This window comes from Scomber scombrus, chromosome 13 (genome assembly GCF_963691925.1).
Source record: "Scomber scombrus chromosome 13, fScoSco1.1, whole genome shotgun sequence".
NCBI lineage: Eukaryota > Metazoa > Chordata > Actinopteri > Scombriformes > Scombridae > Scomber > Scomber scombrus.
The window spans coordinates 17,675,191-17,702,832 of record NC_084982.1 but is presented as its reverse complement, the minus strand read 5'-3'; the positions used below and the strand labels follow the sequence as shown (position 1 = coordinate 17,702,832).

At 38.5% G+C, this 27,642-nt stretch overlaps 1 protein-coding gene across 1 annotated transcript; it reads right to left on the bottom strand.

Moving 5' to 3' along the window:
* Positions 1–517: 517 nt before the first annotated feature.
* ikzf2 (IKAROS family zinc finger 2) lies at positions 518–18,840 on the bottom strand. The gene is given in 11 exon segments (XM_062431498.1): positions 518–1,177; positions 1,247–1,344; positions 1,427–1,460; positions 1,463–1,687; positions 2,589–2,687; positions 3,282–3,419; positions 6,881–7,048; positions 7,930–8,124; positions 11,394–11,495; positions 17,066–17,112; positions 18,704–18,840. Coding segments are annotated over 10 exon segments (1,389 nt in total). The 5' UTR covers positions 17,094–17,112; positions 18,704–18,840; the 3' UTR covers positions 518–875.
* Between the last annotated feature and the right edge of the window lie 8,802 nt (positions 18,841–27,642).

The following is a 27,642-nucleotide window of genomic DNA, read 5'->3' as shown; positions in this document are numbered from 1 at the left end:
GCAAAATTCTGAATATAATGGCATTGGTCCACAGCTGCACTCAGAGACAACCACACCACTGGCAATCAAGCCCAAATGGACACCAAGTTGCTTGGAGTTTGAACACACAGTACCAGATGATCATCATATGCCCTTGCAAACAACACTACCTGTATGGATTGTGCACAGCATGCCACAGAAAGTGGTCCAATTCATACCATATTCATACCATGACTTTCGGTGAGGTCTGTTTTTAGTAAACATTTAAAATTGTTTTAATACATTTACTATGTTAAACATAGATGATCAAAACTTTTTTGAATACACAAATTCCATAGCAGCACACTCCGCTATTATGTCTATGAAAGAACTTTGTGAACTTGAGACTACCTGAAGTCTTGTTATACTTTGGCTCTGTCATCAGTGTTAGTCATGACGTTCTTTCTGGTTTAACAGTTTATCCAGTGCATTAAGCCCACAATGTTGGAACATTTTCTAATATTTTTATGCATTCTTTACTACTTAAGAGTGACAACATTATTTCACTAACAAAAGCATTATGAAGGGGACAACCACAAAAGGAGACATTTCCAAACAAGAAGACAAAGTCATCTGACAGCTGCTGTTACACAATTCATGAACATCTTCAGAAGAAAAATGCACATTCCTTTCTCTACAATACATCTTAATTAAATATGTATAAAATGTGTCTTTGGCCCGTACCTTCATATGATTGTTCAACTGTTCAAACTCACACTAAGTAGCTTAAAAAAAGTCTCTGATTGTGCTACACTTGTCTACAGTGCCATTCAACAGTGGAGTCTCAGAGGTTTGGGGACAGGAATGAATATCAGGCTATTGCTCCTTTCCCTTCTTTGTCTTTCTTACCCGTCCTCTTACTGGAATGTGTGCTCACCACGGACTATGTGAGAGGAGAACTCATAGCGGTCTTTGCTGCGGTGACCACAGATATTGCACTCCAGTGGATCTCTGTAACCATGGCAACCCATATGGATGGTATACATGACATGGTCCAAGAAGAGCACCCGACAGTGCTCACACTGGAAGGCCCGCAACTCCTGGCCTTCTCTTCCAAACACCCGCACCCCTTCATGACTTAAAGGCCTCTCTGTGGCCACTCGCATTATCCCAGTCGCCATTCCTGTCATACTTCTGGGTGATGCTTCTCTCAACCGGTCTCCTGAAAAGACTACTGCTGGACTTGCTTGTGACCTGAGGCCAGGAGGGGGAATGCTACCATGGTAGCTGTGCCTCTCCTGAGGGCTGCTGCGAGCTGAGTCAGCGGAGTCAACTCCACTGTTGTTGGGAGATTCCTCTTGCCCTGGCTGAGCCTGCTTGACCTGCCTGGTTGAAGCACTTGGGCCATTTGAGGTGGGAAGGCAGGGGAAATCATGAAGCAGTGGTAGTTGTGGTGGGAGCGTGTCACAGTTTCCTGGGCGATCCGTTCGTTGCCTCAGGGGCAGGACATGATGGAAAAGGGGGTTGACCATGGGCACCACCTCGGCCATAGAAAGATGGGGCCCTGGATGGTGGAGCATGGGCCGAAGTGTGTCTGATCCCAGGTAAGTGATGGCATTGCTGACGGCCTGGTCCATCATGTGGGCTGGCATCAGTTCAGCCTTCTTCTCGTACTTGAGGCCCATCTCATAGCCTAGTTCAGGGTAGCTGAGGCGTGGGATCTTGTCACCTGCATGAAATAGAGTAGCACTATGACTATGTAGATTTGGTTGCTGTAACAATATAATGCCTATTTCAAACCATAAGACACCAAACATATTCAATTTAGATAAAATAGCACATGTTAAAGGAAACACTCTTGCTTTTAGCTACTCACAAAGCGGTCTAATAATATGCACAGGTAAAAGCGTAACTTGACTTCACAAAATGTCCTCTCTAGCCAGTCAAACATGGTCTTGTTTTTTTCACATTTTGTACTTGATGTTCTGTGTACGAGTCTAATGGGGTGGAAAGCCCCATCCATCTACTACTGCACTGTTTAACCCCTCCTGAACAGGGATGCGGTGAGCTGTTTTCTCTCGATAAGAGAAATGGCAAAGTTACAGGTGTACCTAACCACAAAGTTAAAAAAAACAAAACATTTCCTTGCCTCTCAGTCATCCGCTTGCTTTAGCTTGCTTAAGCTTGCTTAAAGTCTATGTCTAATAGTTTGGCAAATAAAACCAAATTCAGAAAAAAATTGAGCTCATAAACAGGGCAGGACTATTGTACGATATAATATTGTAAGTCATACTGTACAATGCTTGACTGAAAAGGAAAGGGAAACTAGCTAAATTAGCACAGAACAAATTGTTAATAAAAACATTTTCTTTTTGATTAGCATAAAAGTGAAATCAGTAGCAAAGTGCTTTGCATAATGAGTATTTAACTAATGTATATGCTCCAAGACTACTGCAGCAAAAAGTCTAAAGTCCAACTCACTCCATTAGTGTCTGCTTTGACAAATACTAGGTCTCTTTCATGTCAATAACAGAAATCTACAAAAATACTGCAGAAATATTTGTCAGACTCAGCATGGTTAGTGTGGTTACTGTACCCTAATGTGCCTGACTGTGTTGATATATACCCACCCACAAATTTCTGAGGTGTGGTGCTCTTTCTCTTGCCCACATTGCTGTGCAGTCTTTCAATAACAGGTGGCCGATCAAAGGTTGCCATGGGCCTTGACTCTTTAGGAACCTCACCTTGGAAGTTTGAAAAGGGAAGGGGGTTGGAGAGAGCAGTCATACATTTAGGTGTTAAATAATGGGAGGCTGAGAGAGCAGAAAAAAGTGAGTTTGCTAGATTAAACAGATCAATGTTCCTGGGATGTGCAAATGACAAATGAAATCAGAATATTTTAATTGTCATTAAAACAAATAAAAAATCTCAACCACAACCCATCAACCATTCAACCACAACTCAACCCCAACAAATCCATATGATAGGAAACTTTGTTTTTGTTAATATGTTGTATTTCAATAATTCATTAAATTCATTATTTTAAGAAGTTAAGTAGCTCTAGATTAATTACAAAAGTGGGTACAAATACAATGTATTTGTACACACTTTTATCAATTGATTTAAATTAATAAAAATGGAAAAATAAAAAAACTTTTTCACTTCCTTTATAGTGGACCAAACATATGTACCAAGTGTACATTTTATATACCAATTTCTTCTGCTTAGCTGCTGCATTTCATTGTACTCCATTATTGTCTCCTCTCCTTTACACAGTAGGCCACCATCACATTCATGGTTTCAGTTCGAGTAAACCTATTCACCTGTGTAAGGCCTAGTGTTAGTGGTTGGATCCAAGCCGATACTCTGCAGGTAACTATGGCAGCGTTCCTTATGCTCCTCCAGAGAAGTCCGCTGCTTATAGCTCCGTCCACAGTAGTTACACTTGTGTGGTTTGCCAACTAAAAGACATTTAGGAAGAGCATGTTAATTTCATTCACTGCTGCACAGACAAAGAGAGTGGGTAGCTTCCAATAAGATAATGCAACCTGCTGCGGTGTTCAGGCGGTGCTTAGTAGTAACTGCTGTGAAGAGTCAGCAAACAAACCAAAAGCAACCCTTTGAGCTCATGGATGTTCCACTACTAGTGTGAGGATTCCACACTATTGCCAGACAGAAAGATACGTTGTGGGCGACAGAGATAGTTGCACCATGAAGTCTGCATTTCAAATGCTTTGGTCTCTGAAAACGTAGAGCTAACTCCCACCTTTTTGGCAAAGCATGAGTGAATAGCAGAGTTGATAATGAATCCCATAGTGGTGGTAGGAAACAAACTCCAATGTTAAACAGCTATGGAGGTGGAGTGTGATTCATTGAAGCATTTCAATTTTATTCAATTCCTTCCAACCTGGGCAAGTGGAAAAATGAAGACATATCCTTTCAATTATATCTCAGTGCAGCGATCAACCCATCCATTCTTCCATCTACCTGTCCCTCCCTCTGTTTGCCAAGTCATTGGTGGATATTTAAATGAATACATTCATGTATAAGTGATCTTATCTTGATATGTACATAGCTTCTTGCACATTATTTTGTTACACTTTCAGTAAAGACATGTAATTATTTTTTGTAAGATGAACAATGATTCTTGGATTTTAGAAATACATCAAAGATATCAAGGGGTAGGCTAACAGTTGTTTGGGTCCTCATTATCATTGGCTCTGTGCAATGGAACCTGAGTCATTTTCCATATTGAGGTAAGAGTTGAATTAAAAATGTGTAAAAACTTCATTGTGTTATTGAAGTGAAAATCCTACGCAGGCAGACACTGCTGAAGAAATAGGTCTGTGTGCTGTGCTAGAGTATTCTAAAAACTAATGTAATGACTCATAAAGGGACTTGGTGAGTGAACCGTAGGCCACATAAGTATACCAATGTGACCCAGACACCAATCAATAAGCGACGAGGTAGTAAGACATCGACTGGCGTAATGGTGACAACAATTACTAAAATAAGATGCACCAGTGCTCTTCTCACTGTGAAAACAAAGAAACCAAACATGTTTCAGTATGATGTATGGTGGCTGTGACACACACACACACACACACACACACACATTTAGAGATAGTTCACACGTGAACATACCGTAAATAGTCTTTCTCCCACAAAAATGGATATTTCTGCTTTCTTTTTGCGTTTTTGTTTTAGTTTTTTCTCAATAGACCACTTAATATGCTCTACAAGAGAATATGTTATCAAACAGTGAATATTCCTTTAGCTGCAAATGTTACAGTTTCCTCCTTGGACTATTTTGTTGATGATTTGTGTAAAAGAAATGAAACCCACTGGTTACAGAATGACATGGCCACCAGTCATTGCTGATCTTACATCAGCAAGCACTTTTTTTAAGTGAATCATGTGGAATGATAATAGCTTTTCTGCTTTATCTGTCATTCAGTACTCTTGCGGTCTATGAATGACATTGTCTCGATAGAACTCGAAACTAGAGTTCATTATGATGTTTTTTGTTCAGTTTTTTCTTTAGTATGAACAGATGTTGGTTAGTGACAAAGGGTTTCAATTTTATTAAAGTGTGGGTAGGTGTAACTGCAGGGTCATTGCAGTAATATTCATTTTGGGTAGTGAAAGAGTAGCTTATAAATGAAACATCATCATGGAAATATTTTTTTTTGCTGCTTTTCAGCCGTGAGACTAAAACAGTGCAGTAGGCAGTATTCAATCAAGTATCACTCCCTTGTTCTCAGTGGCTCAGATCTACACACTCTCTCACACACGCAAGACTTCGTTATTCTTTCATATTTAGATAGCCACCCACACATGACCTTGTGCAGATGTTGGATGGACCTTAAGAATCCACCTTTCAGCAGCTATTCTTATTAATGCAAATGGCCCATACTGTGCACTCAGACTCACTTGAATGATTGCATTTGGCTAATAAACGGGAACTTGCACAAATTTACATCTTCTAGCTTACAAAATGTAAAATCTTTTGCCTCTCAAGCAATAATTCCCCTGCATTATCATTTCACTGATTAACTGAGCCTCGACATAAAATGTCATTTTCAAGTGTAACATTCAACCTGGCCTTAGGGATAGCTACTAAATGCAACACACTTTCGTTCTGCTACTCCTCTTCGATATTTCTCACTTTTGTCTTACATTTTTCCTTGCCTGACCTCTCTTTCTAAGCTTTATTTCCCTCTCGTGGCTACACCTGTTCTTCCTGGCAGGGCACCAGGCCAGAGCTGCCAAGTTTGCAGCACCCATAGACTAGAGAGTAGTGAGTCCATGTATGCAAAAGAGAGTCATGACAGCACAACCTGGCGACATCAAATTGATCATAGGCAATTTACTAAACATGATTTTACATGACAAAAAACAATACAATACTGTATGCTGTAACACTGAAAAGAAAGGGAAAAACTCTAACTCTAAGTGTTAATTAAGGCATATTTGATTTTCTTAGCACAGAACTGAAATCAGTAGCACATTGCATTGCATGATGAGAATGTAATTGAAGAAACAAGTGAGATAGCGATTACAGGCATGCAAACAGACATTGTGTGAAAACACATGGACGCACACCTAAACACACACATTACTAAATATAAAGAGAACTGTGTATGAGAAACCCCACCATCACAGGCAGAAATGACAGTATTGTCTGACCTTGATTTCAAAGGTGCAAAAGAGGGGAGAGCACATCCTCTCTGATAGAAAAGTGGGTTACAGTTGAGACATACAGCCAGCACTCCCCATGTGTTTCTCAACTGACAGATAGTTTCCTCCTTAGCGAGTCAACCAGCTAACAGTATGTCCTTGGTACCTAACCACAAAGCACTCTTAGAGCTGTCTATAGCAAACATACATTATTTTTTTTTAAAACCCACCACAGCGTCTATCCAACAACAATATAATGTCACCAACCAGCAGGTAAGGCTACTGTGGCTAATGTTGTTCTGCTAGATGTTACATAGCTGCTAAAACAGAGCAGCACAACAATTCAGAGAAGATAAATATCTCAGGAGAACATTAAAAAAGTACTTAAGCCTGTAGATGATGCTTTGAAAAACTGGGAAGAGAAATTATAATTACCACAAAAACTGGAGTTATGTTCAACTTGGTCTATATGGCTTGATGTATGTGTATAGGAACATGGTTATACTTTTCTAAAGTACATTTTAGTTAAGTATAGCACAGGAGTGTGGGCATGTAACACAAGCATAATATCAGGAAAACTATCTGTAAAAATAAATATAGTCAATTCCATCATTGAACATAGTATGGATCTTGTTTTCCTTCAGCTATCTGAAGCACTTCTGACGAAAGAAATTAAGTCTCTTCTGGGTAAAATAATTGCATTATTAAAAAGGGAAGAGAAGAGGGTTAGAAGAAGTCTTACCAGCATGAGTGCGCAAATGACCAGTGAGGGCATCACGCCGCCGGCAGGCGTAGTTGCAAAAGGGGCATTTGAAGGGTTTTTCGCCTGTATGCAGCTTGATGTGTCGCAGCAGGTTTCCCTTCTGGGTGAACGAGACGCCACACTGGTTGCAGTGGAAGGGCCTGTCACCTGAAAGAGGCAGGCACAGGAAGTCAATACCACACTCATTGTGGATGATGTTTTTAGAAAGCATCAACAAGCCTGCAAACAGTTTTTGTCTCTAACTGAACTCATTTACCTTTTCTGAATTTCTTGTAACACTTTGTTTCATTGTGTGTAGGAACCACATTCCACCATGCTTTATAGTTGATAAATTAAAATATCATGTCTATCAAATTATCCTCACTTGTACACAATAATGACAATCAAGACACAAAGCAACTGTTAAATGTAATCTCTCAATAGGATAACAAACCATTTTCTGCATGGTCACTGTTGTTATAGGAAAAAGATGAATATCACTGTAGTGCATATACTGTACTTCTGTATATTTTCTAAAGTACACAATATATTTTCTATAGTTATGAATTAGAGTATAAGTCTGTCTATCTATGTTCACCTCTAATGTATGGCAGACTTTTAATCATAGAGAATAAAGCAGTTCAGTACACACTTCTGATTTAACCAGAGAAATATGATCACAATACTGTGACAACCAAAGTAGTCATGGCGTCAGTTGGAACAGGTTGCGGGGGATTCCAAGGATAGTTTTTCCCTGATAATAATTCTAAGTCTAAGCTGTTGTCTTTGAACAAAAAAGACAAAAGGAAAAAAAAACACAGAAAGCATTCCACACCCACTGTTGAGGAAAGCAAATGATTTCTGACTCACTCTGTAGATGAGGAATCATACACAACACCCTATTTTTAATGCCTGACAAATAAATAAATCCTGTGTGGATGGTTAATGTTCAAATATATCCATGAAAACAATGTCACATTTATACAATAAAGCTTATTTAAAGCATTACAAGCTTTATATTGGAATTTGGAAATATACTGATCTGATACCATTAGGTTGTCGACTCTCTGCATCAGCTGTCATACTCTGACCAGACAATCCATCATGTATGTTGCTTGGGCTGCCAGTCATGGATTCCTCCATTGCTACTCCCTCCTCCTCCCCTGTTTGGTCTAGCCCTTCAAGTGCTGGACTTTTGTTTTCAGCCTCCTCCCCTGTTTCTTCCTCTTGCTTAATCATCAGTTCTGTAAAAGAAAAAAAGGACATCCTGAGATGCTCAGCTTACAGTATCTTATGCAGTGCTAGGGTTAGGGTTAGAGGCATGAACTGGTAGGTAGGCATCCATCAGCCTCAGGAGACTATGGAGTTGTTCTCTGGATGGTAATTCTAGTAGGCTGGCGGGACAGTTCTTCCCACACTTTACACAGTTGAAGTTGATGCTGGTCTGTCTGGCTGGCTATGGGCCTTTATCCTCAGCCCTCTTGACTTTAACTGCTGTACAAATGTCTCTTCAAACTTGGAGCGGCCTGTCTGCACCATCTGTCTCAAGCCAATCTGAGTCTACAGCTTCCCAGGTGTTCAGGTCGACACTCGAGGCTTTCAGGTATCTCTTACAGACGTCTTTGTAGCACAGTTGGGGTCTGCCTGTGGGATTTTCTCCCTGTACTAAATCTCCATAGAGGAGATCCCTGGGGATCCGGCCATCATTTATCAATACTACATGACTGAGCCAGCGCATGTGTCTCTGTTTCAGCAGGGTGTACATGCTGGGGATTCCAGCTCTCTCCGTGATGGTGTTATTTGGCACTTTGTCCTGCCAGGTGATGTTCAGGATGTGCCTGAGGCTGTGCATGTGGAAAACATTGAGCTTCCGCTCCTGTAGGGTGCACATGGTCCATGGCTCAATATATGTGTGTATATATATTCATATATCATAGTGATAGAACATATCATAGTAATCTAGCAGCTGAACATGTGAGCAGCATTAGGATGGAGTGACATACTGATAAGAAAGAAAGAGAGAAAGAAACTGGATGGTCTGGTTCCTGGCTGTCCCTGGGGAGAAAGGGAGTGTCAGAGGCCCTGTAGTTTATAACATCTGATTAGCAATGGAAGACCGGCTGGATGACAAGGGTAAAAGATTGTATAATTATCTCTGTGTGTGTGTGTTTGTGTGTGTGTGTGTGTGCGTGCGTGCATGTGTGTGTGTGTGTGTGTGTGTGTGTTGGTGTGTGGGTGGTAGTGGCGGGAAACTGTTCACCACCTGCAGTCTCTAGTGATCAGTCACCAGCAATTAGTAATACTTGCTCGCATGTACACTAAAATAATACAGAAGATCAGAAGATAGCACTTCTGCACATGCAACAGCCACAGCTAAAACCAGATGCATTCACCTTTAGTCTTGTTCCAAAATAACCACTTAGACTGTACATATACAGTGCAGTCAACCAGAAAGCTCCTTAAAAATACTCCATCAAATCAACCATTACATACAATGTATGTTGTGATCAAGCAGAGTGTATTATGTCACTTTTACAATGTCATGGACTCTTTAGTAAATCTGCCATATACAACAATATCAAAATCTTTTTTATGTTTTAGACAGTATTCACACTTCTTTTGTTGTTTGAATTGTGCTATTTTTGTACAGCCCTTTGAGCCAAACTTGTGATTTTGTGCCCTATATTAAAACTTGACTTGACTTGGTCCCCTATAGTACATTTGATTCTGTTCCCACTACAGTTGTGACAGGAATCATAATAGGAGCGGGAGTGTCTAATACTTAAAACAACTCCTGTTAATGGCTTAAGATATATATGAAAGGGGCTTTAGATGTAGTGCAGTAACCGTCTGGACACTATCCAAGAGAAAAAAAGGAAAAAAAACGTACTGATCCTGATGATCCGGTTTTGTGATTTACTAGGGTAATAATTACAGTGTGAGCATATGTGGTTGTTTTACTAAATCTCCTCATTTGACTGCATCCATCAACTGTCCCCTCAGGCTTTGGAGCCCCATCCATTTAACTATCAGAGGTCAGTGAAGGCAATTTAGACTACAGCAAGATATTTCCACAAAGAAACTGAAATCTTTAAGCTCATATTGTATGTTTTCAATGCCACCGTTTGTTCAGAAGAAACATTTATCCCAATACCTACATTGTGATCAAGCCTTGTCTTTGACAGCTGTATCCTGGCAACAGGGAGCAGACATGAACGTCCTTGCTATTCAGCTCCCTGCATCTTTACATCTGTCTCTTCCAGTGTGGCAAAGTGGAATGCATAGAGTGGTCAGATGAGGATACACTTGAAACTGCTACAACAAAAGCGGTAATATACAGCCCTGTTTCATATATAGAGTGAATATTATGAAGAAGAAATTCTATCATTACTGTACCATCCCAAACAATGTAATTCCTTTCTCTTAATACCATACAGAGAACAAATACCAAGAAATTTGACAGTGCCACATGCTTATTTTCATCAGATGATATGATGCAGTTCTTCTTTTGTAACAAAACCTCAAATAGCAAATCATGTTAGGCAACTTCCAGCATGACAACAGCTCTTTTCAGCCCTGTGAAGACCATTGCTCGGCCCACCTCCCTTTATCTCTAAACTTGTGGGAAACAAGCTTCTCTTTTTCTCACTCAGCTCCCTCATCTCTTTTAGTTTCCCCTTTTCGGACTCTGCTGTTTCACAGTAACAACACTAGAGCTACTCTGAGGTATCGGAGCAACACTTTAGTGCAATATGTGTGATATGGTACAGCAAGGTGTTCAACGTTTTTGTACAAAATGCTTTTGTACTCCTACTGAGAAATAATTTACTCACCGTGGCAAGGGTTCATCCTCAGTTATATTTATACTAATGACTTTTTATTGTAAATGCTCAAAATTCAGTATTTGAGACAGGCTTTTGTTTCTAGTTATTATTATTGTTTTGCTTGTTTGTTTTTGTTTTTTTCTATCGTAATTGGAATGATTTAATACAGCTCAATATGCAAAGTGATTTTCAGTTTACCTCTCATTCACCGATTCACACAGGTGGCAGCAAGATACACGACACAAGACACTGGTCTAACCATCAGAAGCACCTGTTTTCTGATTTTCTCACATTTGCCATGTTAATTAAAAAGAAAACTTAACATATCCTCTTTCTGTTTCACGTTCAAGGGAAAAACAGTAAATACAGTAACCCTTTTTCATCACTGGAAAGTCTTTATTGTGAATGTGTTCAGAAACTTAACACTGAGAAAGAAAAGTGCTGGTGGAATTAATTATGTGGCCAGTGTGGTAAAGGTACTGCTTATTTCATTTTTCACCAATGTTTTTTTTTCAAGCCTTAATTTACAAATTTACTAAATGGACATTATTTGATTGTTTAAGTTAAGTACAGGCTCAACTTATTGTCAAACCCTAATGTAGTTGTCCATCTGTGTACATACTGTGTGCACATACTGTAGTTGTTCTTGGCAGACTACACAAATGTCTACCTCTTGACTGAGCACTCACCACTGGGGGAATTAGGACCCTGAGGAACAGTCTGTCCATTAGGTGTTGACAAATCCACTGACATTCTTGACTTCTCCTTACCAGGAGAGCATTGGCCGTTACCTAGGAGACAAACAGAAACACAGCAACCTTCATTGTGCTGTACAATACTGTAGTTGTATAAAAAATACTACTGTTATATGAAAAAGTACAGTTTTGCTCTATTTGCTGTTATGTTATGTGACTTTTAAAACCAGGTGAAGAGACAAATAAACAGATGACAAGAAAGACACAGTAATCTCTGCAAAATTAAGCATTTCAAACATAACGTTTTAGAAGATCCGATTCTTATGGACAAGATACATTCCGCACCTGACCTTTAGAAATATTTCTTTTTTTCTCTATTTTTTATTTTTAAAGACATTGAAAGTGAGTAGAAGTATGGCTAGCTAAAAAAAAACACATTACATGTACAGAAACTTTATACAAGATATTTCTTTAAATAAAGGGAATTAGATTAAACAATCCATTTCATCCTCCTCAGATCTCCCTTTAATTTTGATATGAATGCAGGTAACACTACAAAATGCAGAAAGCTAACTAAACTGTCTTTCTGCATCAACGGGATCCTAATGTCCAGCATATGTGGATCAGATTGCATCCTCTCAGCAGTCTGTACAGAACCCAGGCTATGGATAGCCCCGTGTCCACTCAGAGGGAGAGCAAACCAATCCCTTATCCCCTTACACCCCGGCCCCATCAGGGTCACTTGAACAATACAGTGGCAACAGGCGAACACCCCTGCTGACCCAGGTGTCAGATCCCTGAGGAACCACAGTGAGTCATCATTCACCACCAGTACTATTAAAGGTTTTCCTCAAGCACCATTCTCAATTGTCACATACAAGACAATTGAGATCTAAAAATAATCCAGACTCCAGACAGCTTAATGCTTTTAAAAATATATGGAGCAATAGCTGAACAGAGGACGTTTAAGTAAAAATCAAAGGACTGCATGAAACATGCTTTATCTTAAACTGCTACAAGGAAGTCCTTGTAACAATTTGTCGGTGCTGAATATGTCGGCAATGATCCTTCATACATGAAAAAGAAATCTGTGTCAGATCTCCTTTTGCTGTGACAGCTCCTTTTAGTTTGACAACCTCTTCTGTGGTATCGTTCTATTGTAGTGGTGGCCCCACTGAGTGGGGCATACTGGGAGACGTTGTCCATGACACAATCCCTGGGCTTGGGCTCAGGTTGCACAGGTTGGGGTTGGAGGAAATCTCAGGTGACCATGCTGGCTATCCCTTGGCAATGCTGTCCTGGAGACAGGAGTGGCCCAGATTTGTCATGAAGGATTTTCCATTACTGTAGTAGACACAGACAGCTGCCTCGCAGCACTGTGGCTAAGTTGGCTCAGGCTTATATTAATGGTTTTGGACTGTCTGTGTTCAAATAAAAAAATAACATACATCCCCCAAAGGGAAAGGAATTTTGAGTAATACACCAAATTGGGATAATTTAATGTACTAGCAAGTGGACAGGAACAAATGTGTTTGCATGATGAAAACAGAATGACACATGTAGGTGTAACCATTGACTTTCGACTGACTTTATCACAGATGCCAAATGAATGCATGGCTTCTAAAGTAAAGTCATGCTCTCAGGAATTTAGCAAGGGTCAATGCAATTTCTGGTCTTACAGCTTGTTCAAAAGGGAACTCAAGCAATTAGAAATAGTATCTAGGGTCAAGGACAGTATGCTATGACAATAAACCAATATTAAACCAAGGCTGAGCTCAATCTGCCTGCTTGTGATAGCAGAGATGAATGAAAATGATGCACAGAAAAGCATGTGTCTCGCTGTGTGAGGAACTAAATAAGAACATTTTCGCAACAAGGCACTCCGTTCTGGCTTGCTGGATACACACTGTATGGGATCTGGTTTTTCCTGTCAAACCCTCAGCCTTCCTTGAGTAAAAGATTCATAACACACAGACACACACGCACAAAGACACACCACTGGATCAGTAACAAACATACAGATATAAAAAATGAGAGCATTCATTTGCGTACTTTTAAAACCTTATTAATTCCAGCTGTATTTGAAGTAGCTGCTGTTGATTATCAAGCAATAGAGTGCACTGGTGTGTTCCATTTGAAGTAATGTGTGGGGGGAACCCAGAAAACCTGCTAGGGTGTGCAGATAACTACTCTTAAATGATCTGAAAAGTTGCTCTAGAAATCAGTGAAATTAGTAAAGAGTCAATGGTAAACTCAAACCACTGATTACCTTCACAATATGCAAGTTGCATTACAGTAACACTGCAGCATCCATGGAGGGTATTGACATTAACACTGCAAATGTTACAATGCACACAAAACAAGGGTGGCAGTGCAACAGAAAGCTAGCCTGCTTCTCACTGGTTCTGACAATGTTAAACTAGCAAAAATAATAATCCGCTTTGTCTATGAAAGATGAAAGCTCATTGATTATACAGTAAGTCCTACTTACACATACATATCATAATTTTACACATATGGACCACTATACTCCCTCACACTCTTACATACACTTATACTGAATCATACTCTCTCACACACATTATTATTTGTGCAAAAAATCATACTTATATTACAGTATTAAAGAGCATGTAAAATACACATTTCCATATCTATGTTTTTATTCTAGGGCTCACTGGAGTATCTTTGCATGATTTACAATTCCTTGTTTATCTTATACTGACCCTATATGCAGCCCCTCAGTTCAGCCTCTATCTGAAACAGACTGTTTTAGCTTCTGTCCCTTTAAGGGCCCCCTGCTGATGATCCATCTCTGTTCTGGTTGCATCTGAATGATCAGATTTCTTGAATGCACACCTTCTTATGGACAGGTAGCCTTAATCAGGCTGAAACATGACATTTACGACAAACTTGTGCAGTTAAGAGGTGAATAAAATTTGAGTATGTTTTAGGATAAGAATACAAATTTGCTCTTGCATGAAGCCAAATGTGTGTGACAGCGTATGTTAAAAAGATAATTAATAAATGAAAAAATAAAAGTGCACGTGAGAGAGTGGAATAACCTATGTGAAAGAAAGACTGGATATGTGATCAATGCTAACAGTGTATTCTGTAATTTGCCTACCACTTGTGTGTGTGATAGTGAACAGGATTACGTGTGTGTGGAAAAAGTATATTTGTGTGCGTGTGAGTATTAACCTATAACCTATGAGAGAGAGAATAAATGTGACAATGACAGTGCAGAATAATCGTGTGAGATGATCGAAATGTTGGTTTTAAACCAGGAGCCTGCTTAAACTCTTTATTCCTTATTATCTAACAGGCTTCTTGAAAATAAAGCTTATACCTGCTCAGTGACACTATTTGGCTACAAAGACTATTTAAACTGTCCTTGGTGCATTTTACTCTAGGTCACCATGTTTCGATAGCACAAAAGCAAGTTGGATCTGATTTGTCCAGATATTTCTCCTATCCTTACCCTTGATTTATCTGTTTTTTGCAAGGCTGTAACCCATCCAGGAATCGAAACCACAAATATTGTCAATCACATGTAATTACATAAACTGTTGTGCTTTATGTCTCATATTACTATTCTGAGTCATAGATACTATTTTCCTCTTTTACATATAGAAAATATTAATATCTACAGTATATGTGAGTGAGAATAGCAATAATAGTCTCTTATACACAACTATTCTAATTAAAATATAGAACTTTCTTCTCCTAAAAATACTAATAATTTTATTTCTTACGTATGTTTTCACATGCATGAATATTCACCTTGTTTTATTTATGCAAATTTGACTATTGGATGTTTTTTTTAATGTATGCCAAGCAGCCAAAGTAACAACTGCACAGTTGTTAGTATTATTTGGCAAAAAGAAAACCATGGTGACAGTAATAAAAAAGTATATGCATCAAGTTTCCCTGAATGTAAAAAGTAATCACTAATATGAACTGATGTGGGCTTTTACAACATTTAACCACAATGCTACAACTCTGGTACTAGGTTGACGGGGGAATAAATTACAGTGTAGTTGTTATAAACTGAAATGACGTTTAGTTTTGTCGATCATCAATTATAAGTCACTCTGTGTTGAGTCTATTGGACTCAGCTCCTTGTCAGTCTAAATAATGAAAACTGGAGAAGAGAAGGGACTGATACACTGGATTGTATCTGCAACTTGCCATCGGGGGAAACCCAAATTAACCCAAATTACTACAAACCAACCAAAACATATTGTAGTCATCTATCAAAAACAAATTTGCCCAATTATGTAGAAAACAATAGCATCTGAAAAATGTGTTAATAGAACCTCAGATAAGTGCAAATTATTAGCTCATGTTTAGCTATTTTCAGCTTCCACAGATGTGTCTTTGCCTAAATGTATCCAGTCACGTCTTTGAAATGACTATATATATACTTGTGCCACCTTTAAAATTCAATTTACTTTCAGTCTGAACAAACATTTACACTCTATACCTCTCTTTATATTCTCAATCACATATCATTTCCATTTACATGTATTGTTTTTGGCACTCACCACATAAACTATCACTGCCTCTTGTGAAATTGTGTGTGTATAAGGGTATAGTGAGTGAAAACAGAGACTCCTGCTGTGTGAAGAACACTATAAGTTTTGCATATAAGAGAATATAGTTGTGTGTGTGACGAGCAGCATATGTAGGAGTGTATTATTGACACAATAAGTACAATATTTTTGGATGCAGGAGAGGATAGTAGGGGATACTTTACCTTAGTATAGTGGGTAGTAGTGTGTGTGGAAGAGTGCAGTTGTGTATGTGCAAGATTATGATGTGTACCACAACACATACGATATATGACCTAAATTGTCACTCACAGCCAGCAGCACCTTGTCAGTGTATTGAGAATTCAGTAAATTACATGGGAGTAGTTAGGATGTAAACTGGTTCATTCCACAAAGATTTGTGTTTTCCGCGATATCGTGCTAATGGAACAGACAATTATTTGTTCCATAGCTATCATTTCAGAACCGTCCCACAGACGGACATGGAGAGGAAGAGCCTCCATTTTTTCTTCCACCACCACCCCTACCCCGCCTGCCAAGTGTTCCTACAAGCACAAACCCCCAATGGAGACCTGAAAGTCCCCACTGATGTCATCAACAACACGCTACCTGTTTTTAGACATGCATACCAAGGCAAAATGTAAGGGGGGCAGGGAAGATATTCAAGAGACCTGCCCAAAGGAAATCAGCAAAGGGCAATGGAGCACCACAAAGTGCATATCCAGTATCTGCTGCATTCAACAGGATGTACTAATGCATCGTTTTCTCTACCTTTGAGGGGTGAACAGGAAAAAGGCTGCACTAGGGGAAAATCCCTTAAAATGTTTACAGTGTTGTGATTGCAAAAATTTTATTTTATTGTATCAGTTTTGTATAAAAAAAAGTGGAAGCGATGTGAAACTTAAAATAAGCTAATAGTGTCTAAGTCGCAATAACCTAATAACACTCAGACAAAGAAGTCACCATTGTCGTTATCATGACCACCATCATCATTGCAACAAAAAAACAGACACACATTCTGATACACTGCATATATTCTGTCCTTTGGCCTAGCATGGACAGTGAGTGTGAGTCAGCATGCAGTGAATGTAATGTGTAAGCAATGTGAGGACTTACTAGCACAGTAGTCTTCGGGAGCCTCCATTTCGAGAGCTTTGGGAGTGCTGCAAAAATCAAGAAAATAAACTTTAATGCGGCTTGTACATTACTATAACACAAATACTTTTTTTTTCATTCTTTCTCTATTCTTAATTTGTTTAACTGGATGTGTGTATTTAAAAAAAAACTGCGCTGCCTGGGTTATGTATCACATAGATTGTGTGTAACAATGATGTGCACTTTCAAAATGAAGCTTCGTCAAGCATTCACGCTAACAACATGAAAATATAAACTATTAATTGGTTTACAATCATATTACTACGCACACTTTCACCTTCAGACATGGATTTCAGTGTACAGAGGTGCATTACAACAGAGACACAGATCTGAGCAGCCGTCTAATTTAGTGGTCTTGTATATTTAGCAAGCTACTCTATGAACTATTTAAAATGTGTGTACATCCGTGTTTTAGTGTCATGTTCTCTGTAAAATACCTTCTTGTGATAACAGAAGTTAAATTGTAGCTGGTATGGTCTCTCTGTTTGCTGCCTTTTATTCCATAAAAGTACACAACTATGGTTTGAATATCATACATGAGTCCCAAATTTGATTAAGGCAGAAATATGTGATTGATTATTTAGTCCTTAGTGATTGATTAGTTAAGCCACCCGAAAGAAAATTATTTATATGTACACAGTCGCTACAATTTAAAAATGATAGTAATGTTAACACGTTTCAGAGGTTGGAAATTAAATAACTTCAATTAAATTAAGCTGCATTTTGTTCAAAACTGGCATTAAACCAACCAAGCAAGCTAGTTCAAACACAAAAATCACATTCACTTCAAGTGCAATAGGCGTTCTACTCTGCAGAGATACACTTTAACACAAGCTTATTTTTTAAAAACTACATAAATTCATTTAAAGCTACTGATAATCTATGGTGCCTGCAAGCACTTTGAAGTATTCATACGTTGTAAGCAAGCTGAAAGTTACTAGTTTGTTTAGATTTTCATTAATTGCAAATTTAAGTTTGAGCCCATCTTCAACTTTGGACTCAAACTTGTGTAGAAGGTTGATTAAAGTCAAGACATACTGTGTAAATATAATTATATATAAAAGTGTGTTATCATTATTATATAGCACACATATTGTTATACATAATGCCATTATTAAATTATAATATTATACAGCATTGCATTAGAAAAAATAACAATAGACATTTTGAGCCTTCATATATTGACTCACACATTTGTATAGAAGCCACAGCACAAATGTTGGCTTCCTTAAAGATCATAGATTTAACCCTTTAATTTAAAGAGGAAGAAAAAAATAATTGCAAAAAACTTGTCTTTTTATTGTAAAACATATTACCCAACATCCCTCTTGAGTTTGTTTTTTAAAAGAAATGTGTTGTGGTAATCTGACTCTGAGTCATAGTAATCCTGAAAGATCCTAAATTACCCACCTTCATAATTACATAAAGGAAACTTTGGCTAATTTACAGTGCCAGCAATTTGGAAAACCACACTATTTAGATTCGAAATTACATGATAAACTTCTTAACAGCTAAAATCACGAGTGAAACGTGAAAGCAAAACAATACCGTGACATGCAATAAATAGACAAAAAAAGTGAATTCGTATAGGCTCATTACCTTTTAGTGTCTCCCCTGTGCAATACGAGTTGGTAATTTCAGTCAAGGACGGAGGGAGGGGGTTGGTAAATTGTCTCCACCTCCCTTCAAAGAAACAAAAATGTCAAAATTACCTATTTGGACCCGTGATCTCTCATAAATGTATGAAAGGAAAAAGAAAAAGTCAGGCCAGCATGTTTCAATAACACTCCACTGAAAGTAATGTCAAAAAAAACATCAAAATATCAATTTGAGCAAGTTCAGAGGAGCAGAAAAAAGTTTAGGAGGCGCGCATCTTTCCTACAGGTGACTGTCGCTGCGTCAAAGCCTTTTCTGCGTGCGTCCGGTCGAGTTTTCCACTTTAGAAACGACACCGACACTGTCCCGTCTAGCTCCACATGCACTCGATTCAAACTTGTGACATTTAGTTACAAGTCTCAACTACTAGCTCAGCCTTACACAATGCACACTTACTGTAAGAACATCGAGGAAGAGGACTGAACAAGTTGGCAAAGGAAAGAAAGAGAGGGATGGATCAAACTGGATCCACCGGTTCCTAAGGAATTACCCATAGTGGCAGGGAGCAGCCAAGTTATTCTCAACTGGAAATCCGTGGGTAGGCAATGTTGGAAAAGCTAACTATGGAGAAAGGTCGGACCGTCAGCGCCTCACGCGTTTTACCTGCTGCAGTGAGCAATGGGAATAATAGATGTAGTGGCAAATTAAACAGTGGGTAAACTGCTGCACCCAAGCGACCTTCAAAAGCCATTAAACAACAATATGACAAAATCTATGAATTATCCCATCAGAAAATATATAATTTAAAATGACTGCCCCCACCCCCTATTCTTAATTTATAGGCCTACCACTTGTGTTACTTCCTAGTATGTCTGCACCATGACTTTGCAACCGAATCATGTCAGCAGCAAAAATGTGGGAGAATTCTGTACAGACAGGTTAAGCAGTGAGAACGGTCCATTCAGCAACAGTGCATCTCTGGATCAGCTAGCCTATAAAAAAAACGTGAAGTGCGTTTGTGGCAACGCGTTGTGTTTCTCGTGTTAGGTGATTTTTCTTTTTTTTTTTGACTGGCTGTGGTGCCTGCGTGGCTTGGAGCTGACTGACAGCGGCAATTCAACAGGTTATCCGATCACCGCAGTCTACAGCAGAGCCAGTCTGGCTTTCTATTCATCACACAGACGCTCCTTGTCTGCCTTTGCTGCAGCCGCCTCCAGCAGCGTCTGTAGCCTATTGATAGTCGAATGATATTGAATGGTTCTATTAAAACAGCAAAATGATGGTTTGTTAATCCGAACCGTCTCATGCACTTAATGTTTCTCTCGCTCTCTCTTTTTATTTACCTTAAACACGTAGGAGTTTATATCCCATGAACTTGCACATTGATCCAGACTGAATGTCTCGGTTTGGAATAGACTTCATTCTAGCCCGACATGCGCCATGCAGCGCGGACTGACAGGTAGTTTGGTTCCGCAGCGGCAGCAACAGCAAAAGCAACAGTTGTGTGATCCACCACTGACTTCCTCCTCCATCCTATAGCAGCAGCAGCAGCAGACAACCCGCCCGAGTTGCTATTCTGGGAAGTTGGTCTGACACAGAGAAACGGATCACCAGAGTGTGGACCCAGTCTGCCTCTCAGCTCGGCAATCGATTAGGTTATAAGGGCCTCTTATTTCTAAGGCTGCAGCCAAGTTAAGTCTTTTGACAACAAAAAGCATCACTGTCATACTGTTAGAATATTTCTACAGGCAGACAGTGTATTCAAGGACATAGAGTGACCACATGCATTTTTATATACCCTGCAGCTATATATGCATTGTAATACAATTATTACAATTATATTGCAGGAATATGACAAATGTGTGACATATTATATGTAATTGTACATACTGCTATCTACAGCAATTGAAATAGATTCAGTAAGGGATTGTTGGGGACCATATCAATATAAATATTTGAGAGTTCAAAAACTGCTGGTATTGACTTTGTAACATAACTATATAAAATAAACATTTTTGATCAATATGATAATAATGATCTCTTATTGTTTTTACCAACAAATTGCAACCAAGATGTGTCCTTGCCAAGACAGTACAGTAGGCTACAGTACAGTAGCAAAATAGACTTGTCAGTGCGCCCTGGTGGATAATTTATGTAATGGCAGCACTGTGTCAAAATGTCGTTAAATTTACAGTATTTGTTGGCATTTCTCTGTTGAAAGCTCTTGTTATTATCTGCCAACATATACACAGTATATCCGGGATAAGAGAAAATTGATAGATAATATTGGTCCAATTGATGTACAGTCCGTATAAAAAGTATTCACCCCCTTGGATGTTTTCCCCCTTATTGCTTTTATAAATCAAATCATGGTCAATATAATTTGGCTTTTTAAAAACGAATTTACAAAAACTATTTCTTTAATGTCAAAGTGAAAACAGATATCTACAAAGTTACGTCAATTAATTAAAAATATATAATGTAAAATTAGTGATTGCATTAATATTCACCCCCTTTAAAGTGACTGACCTAATTCAGTTGAGGTCCAGCCAATTGGTGCTAGCAGTCTCACAAATAGTGAAATGGAGATCACCTGAGTACAGTGAATGTGTCTCAAGTGATTGTAGTTTGAAGACACTTGTATGTAGTGAAGTCATTGGACATCCCCCGGAGTTCAGTTAAATCATCATTAAGAAATGGAAGGAATATGGCACATTTGTAAATCTGCCTGGAGCAGGCCGTCATCACAAACTGAGTGAAAATGCAATGAGACTGGTGAGGGAGGCCACCAAGACAACTGTGACTAGTCTGAAGGAGTTAAAAGCTTCAGCAGGTGGGGTGGGAGAGACTGCATACAACAATTGCTGCCTAATGGGAGAGTGGCAAAAAAGAAAGCCGCTGTTGAAGAAAGCTTATATTACATTTTGACTAGAGTTCACCCAAAGCCATGTAGGAGACTCCAAGGTCAACTGGAAGAAGGTTCTTTGGTCTGATGGGACCAAAATGGAGCTTTTTGGCATCAGACTAGATGCTATGTTTGGCGGACACCAAACACTGCACATCACCACAAACACACCATCCTCGTCTTGAAGCATGATGGTGGCAGCATCATGCTGTGGGGATGCTTAATGGCCGCAGGCTAGAGGATAGAATGAATATAGCAAAATATCGGGAAATACTGGAGGACAATCTGATTCAGTCTGCAAGAGAACTACGACTTGGGAGAAGAATTACTTACCAGCAAGACTATGACATGAAGCATACAGTGAAAGCTTCACAGAAATGGTTTAAAGACAGCAAGGTGAATGTTCTGGAGGGGCTGAGTCAAAGCCCAGACCTCAATCCAATAGAGAATTTGTGGCTGAGCTTAAAAAGAGCTGTTCGCGCCTGATCCTCATGCAACCTTACAGATTTTGAGCAGTTTTACAAAGAAGAATGGAGAAAAATTGCAGTGTCCAGATGTGCAACCCTGATTGAGACCTATCCTCAGTGCTGTGATTACGGCCAGAGGTGCATCTACTAAATAATGACTTGAAGAGGGTGAATATTTATGCAATCACTTATTTTATATTATATATTTATAATCAATTGACATTACTTTTTAGAAAAATGTTTTCTCTTTGATATTAAAGAGTTGTTTTTTGTAAAAAAAAAAATCAATACATTTAAAAGCCAAATTATATTGACCATGATTCAATTTATAAAAGTAATAAAAAGGGAAAACAACCAAGGGGGTAAATAGGGTGCCACATTTTTGTGCAGTCAGGTTGGTACATTCAAGGCAAAAGTTATCCCTCTAGCCCCATATCAGTGTTCATTTTCAGTCTATACTCTTTTGTCACACAAGTACACAAACAACTCAGAAACTGCAACAATTTTCCTGAATGAGTAGTCAGTCCTGTTCTTTTTCTCATGTTAGTAGAGGGCATTGTTGAAAAGATTTTTTCCCCTGAGAAATAAGACATCAGTAAGTACTAGCCCTGGGGTGCTGAGGCGTAGTCCGAAAAGATGAGTTTTCAGCTGTAGTGGCCTTGTAGTCCTGCCTTCAGTGAAGTCATGAAAGAGAAGAACCTTCACTATGAAGTTCATCTGGACTAAAGGCAGCGCATGCTGAACAAAATGGGATTTTTTAACAGGAAACAAATGCATCACGCCTTCTTTGTTCAATTGATAAGGGTTCCTGTTGCTGTATCGGGTTGTCTGTGTTTTGGTAAGATAGTCACATGTCCTTTTACAAATCTTTTAGGATATCTAGTATGAAGGAACAGAAGTAGCTAAAGCTTAAATGTATAGGCTGATAGTTTTCAGAGTGCAAATGAAGTAGTAGGCTAGCTGTAAGTTATTTGTAGTAGTAATGTCAGTAATAGGGGTATAACAATTGAGTTAGCTCATGGTTCAGTACATTACTCAAGTCAGGATGTATGATTTTACTCACAATATGTTCAAACTATTTTTCCACTGTAAACACATAATGATAGTAGACATTTCAGTTTCATTTCAGCCAAGGCATAACATGTGTATAAGCATTGTGTTTAAGTTCGCATTCTCAATTGTGTCCCCTATTTTTCTGACAGTCCAGTTCAAAATTCTGATAAGTGAAAAAAGAAAAACCTTTTCTTGAAAAAATAATTAATTGAAGACTAAAAAAGCCTGAATAATAATGTCCTCATTAAGATAATAGGAAAAAGTCTGACCAAGGACACAATATCTTTAGATCAAATACACATAATCATGCCAGTGTATTTTATTTGTCTTTAAGAAATTTGCAATATTTTAAGGCAGTAGTTGAGATGTGAAAAGGCACACAATGTTAATTTATGTAATACAATTGTCCTCTTTAATGTTGGTGCTGTAAAGTAAAACAAGAATTTCTGTGACTAGAAACATACAAGAAGTCAACAAGTAGAGTGACAGCAGTTTCTGCTCCCTGCTGAAAAAAATGCCACAATGATCTATCTTTAGCTTCACAATACACACACCCCTACTATAGTGGTAGTATTGATAGCCTATCAGTAGTACACAGTAGTAGCCTAATGTAATATTAGGACAACCAATAAATGTTTAATTTTAAAGGTCAAAAGCGACAGTGGCAGCCCAGCGAGTGGCGAGGTCATCCAAGGATCCACGCTGATATCTGAGTTAAAGAGAAAACTATCAAACATCTCTCTTCAGCCTACTTCAAATTATGCATTTTGAGCCAATTAATCCATGTCCCTGCCAGACATCAAAGAGCACAGTGAAAATGGTGAAGTGTCACCAGGTTTTAATTGTGCAAAAAATGAATATTCATAGTCTTTCCAAAATCGTTTAAGTCTATAAGAAGAAGCCAAACAGAAAAAAAGAACAACAGAACATTTTTTTTTCTTTAATTAGGAAAGCCCATTAAATAAGTTAAGTATAATGAGCAAAAAAACAGATCCTTTCATTCAATCTTTTCAAATAAAACGTCATTATATAGCTAAGATCAAAGTACAACAGAGCACTTCCTTTTTGTTAACGCCACCCACCAGTCTCATAAGTTAAGAGACCATACTGTATGAAAAACAAGCATGTGATCTTTTTCTGTTATCCAACCCCTGTAGCACCTGCCATTGCTCTTTATCTTGTTCCTTTCAAGAGGCCAACTGCTTTTCACTTAGCAGCATTTTAATGTCTAAAGGCACATAAACTCTTTCTGTGAAAGAACAGTGATCAACTACAGCGATCCTACCTCAGTTTTGTCATCTGGCTTAACAAACATTCGAAATGTTATATTATTGTGAACTGCAATAACTAAGGGTAACAATGTATGATTTTGTAACAGTGTTTCTATACACAATCTACACAAATACATTTGCATTGTGCCAATGTTTTGTTTTTTTCCCCTCAAAATGGACACTGTATTAAACTAACAATGGCTAAAATAAAATGGATTAAAATACAGTTTAGTTTAATCCATTTTATTTTAGCCATTGTTAGTTTAATACAGTGTCCATTTTGAGGGGAAAAAAACAAAACATTGGCACAATGCAAAGATTACACAGTTGTCACTGTGATAACTTCCCAGCGCTGTAAAATCCTGTCTGTGAGTATTACAAACTGCTTTGCAATGTTTTGGTTTAGGATAAGTCCTTAAACATATTCATTTATCTGTAATTCCAACTCGACTTCCTGGATCATAGTTCATTGTCTCAGAGGTAGCTCAATCAACAGACCCCAACAACCACAGCCACCTGCGTTATGGTGCTGAATTGACTGATTTGGTGTAGATACAGCCAAAGTCCAATTTTGCGGGCAGATAATCTGTGTCTGAAAAGTAGAGTCAAAGCAGAAGTGCCTTAAAAGGATCCCCAACTATTAGGACTTGTAGGCCTTATTAGATTAACGTTGTCATCAACTATATAAATGTGATATAAAAAAAACTCTTGGTCTTGATTTTTCATAAAATTGGAAAAAATTCTTTGACTCAGAGGTTGATGTCAGTGATGCCAAATGGTTGCAGCTGTCTTTGGTCCCAGTCTCTTGACACTAAACTGAGATAAACATCTCTTCCGTTCATCCTTTTCAATTTGAACCCAAGCGCAACATTTGTGAGGAGAACAACACAGAAGCCATTACTGCAATTTTAAATCAAAATGAAGACAATCAGAGAGGTGAGGAGGAGAGGAGAGAGTGTCTGTGCAGCATCTGCTCACCCATGCTAATTGTGAAGGAGAGTGCGTGTTGTAAAGAGCTCTGCTTTCGGTCAGCAGCTGTTCAAGTTAAGCGTTTGGTTCAAACTATTGTTGTATGATAAAACTGCATTGGTCCTACTTGGAGAACACTGACGGACTGCAAAGTCAAAAGTAAAACTGGTGGACTGTCGGGTTCCTCCGTGTTTATTAGGGTTGTGTCCGATGGTTCACCTTCAGAGGCTGACTATGAAAACTGCAGGAACGGATTGTTTAATATTACATCCTGACAGAACAGCAACCAGCATCTCCTGTCTTTGATATTTCTTATTGTGGATTCCACTTGCTATCCGAGGGCATTTAATGTTAGACTCCTTGTAGGAGAAAATTGTAAGCATGGCATTTGGTTTTATTCACAAGCATTTTCCCACTTATTTCTCTTCTTTTTGCGTGGAAAGCTGTTAATACTTACATCACTTACTTGTTTTCATTTTGACTGGAAATTACAACCAAAAGCAGTATAGTCGCCTCTCGAATGCAACCATTTTACGTCATCAACCCAGAGTTCATTGCGCATGTAGGCCCGGTATGTCAAAATATGTATTAAACGCTGAGGATTTTGTTTTATAACAACTGCGTTTTAGTAGAAGATGGCAATTACAGCATATCAAGTCATATAAGTCTAAATAATCAGGGTTCCCTTTTAATCTGCATTCTCTAAAGAAAATGACCGTTTCTCATTTGATTTATTACCTCATTAAACTCTTCCTTATGAGTTTGTTGTTTCAATTGCTAGTGTTAAGTCTTCTTCAATACAGCATGCTGTTCATTTAGTAAATGAAAAAGGTCCCATTTGGTTCAAAATAGACAATAAAGCAAGATAATGTTTAGAAAAGCACAACTATTACTCTACTAACAGTGTGTTCCAGCTATCAGAACACCAAAGACAAAGTTAACACAGACAAAGTTACAGTGAGCAGCATTATATCTCTATACTGAGGATCTATTTCATTTACGAAATGTTTTTCCTCATTGAGGTCGGATAAATCGCACCCTTTTTCAAAGGATCAAACAAACCAGCATACTGGAGTCAGTTATGTTATGTGGAACAACTGCATGCTCTAGTGAGGTGGTCATTTTGCTCTGTTATGTCTGATTCAACAGCCCGATAATCAGCCTTATATCATGAAACTAGTTTTCTTCCAAATATACTGGAATTTTAAAGTAATTAGTAGTATGATTAATGTCTGCTTTTCCCTATCGCTAGTGGAACATACGATGGGAGTGTTTTGGGAGACCTATTTTTTTGAAGGCACCATTACTGAAAATGAGGGAATGTACAGTAGCTTGCAGTCTAGGGCAGATCTCCAATTATCTACCGGATGACACGTTTTATGGTACCAGGTGCAAATAAGATCTCTCTTTCCAATGACTTTCACTGTATCCACCAAACACTCTAGCACCTGACATTGCTCTCTAACTTGTTCCCTTTAAGAGGCCAACTGCTTTTCACTGAACAGGATTTTAATGTACAAAGGCACAGGTCTATTGAGTCAATGCACTTGTGGAGGTGTCTCCAATCTTTCATGCCACTTACGAATGCCAAGCTACTAGAGGAGTTGCCAGATGCGATGCAGATTGAACAGTGCAGTGTATGATGTTCTTTACAGGTAAGCCATTTCTGTGTCTGCCATCTTTGGGGAATACTTTCTTAATGAGTGTTTCATTTGTTTCTTATTGGGGATGGTAATCAAAAAACAACATCAAGAATTCATGCTGAGGACGAAGAAAGAAATCATTGTGTGCTTCAGTCTTTCCTCTTTTTCACTTCCCTCTCCTCTTCTGATTCTTATATTCTTTTTTTCTTTTCTTGTTACCTCTGTCTTCTCCTCTCTCCCCTTCTCTTTCCTTTCCACACACGTAGCTCCTCATCTCATCTCTCTCTTCTCTACTTTACTCTCTCCTCTTTGCTTTCATATCCTTCCATCTCTCCTGTTAAATTTTTCTCTTTCATGCCCTCTCTCTCCTCTCTCCACTGTGGACACACTGGGCATAGCTTGCACATTAATACAAATATAATAAAGGAAGGGCAGTCATGTTGCACTTAATTTCACTTTTAGTTATTTCTCAGTGTAGAGAATACCAATTAATAAGCAAAAAAAAAAAATCACCTTTCACATCAAGAACTTCCCAGGAAGTCATTTATGCATTAAAAGAGTGTTCTATGAATAAAGTATATGATTGTCACTGTTTATTCTAATTCTTATTATAATACTAGGCTACTGCAATAAC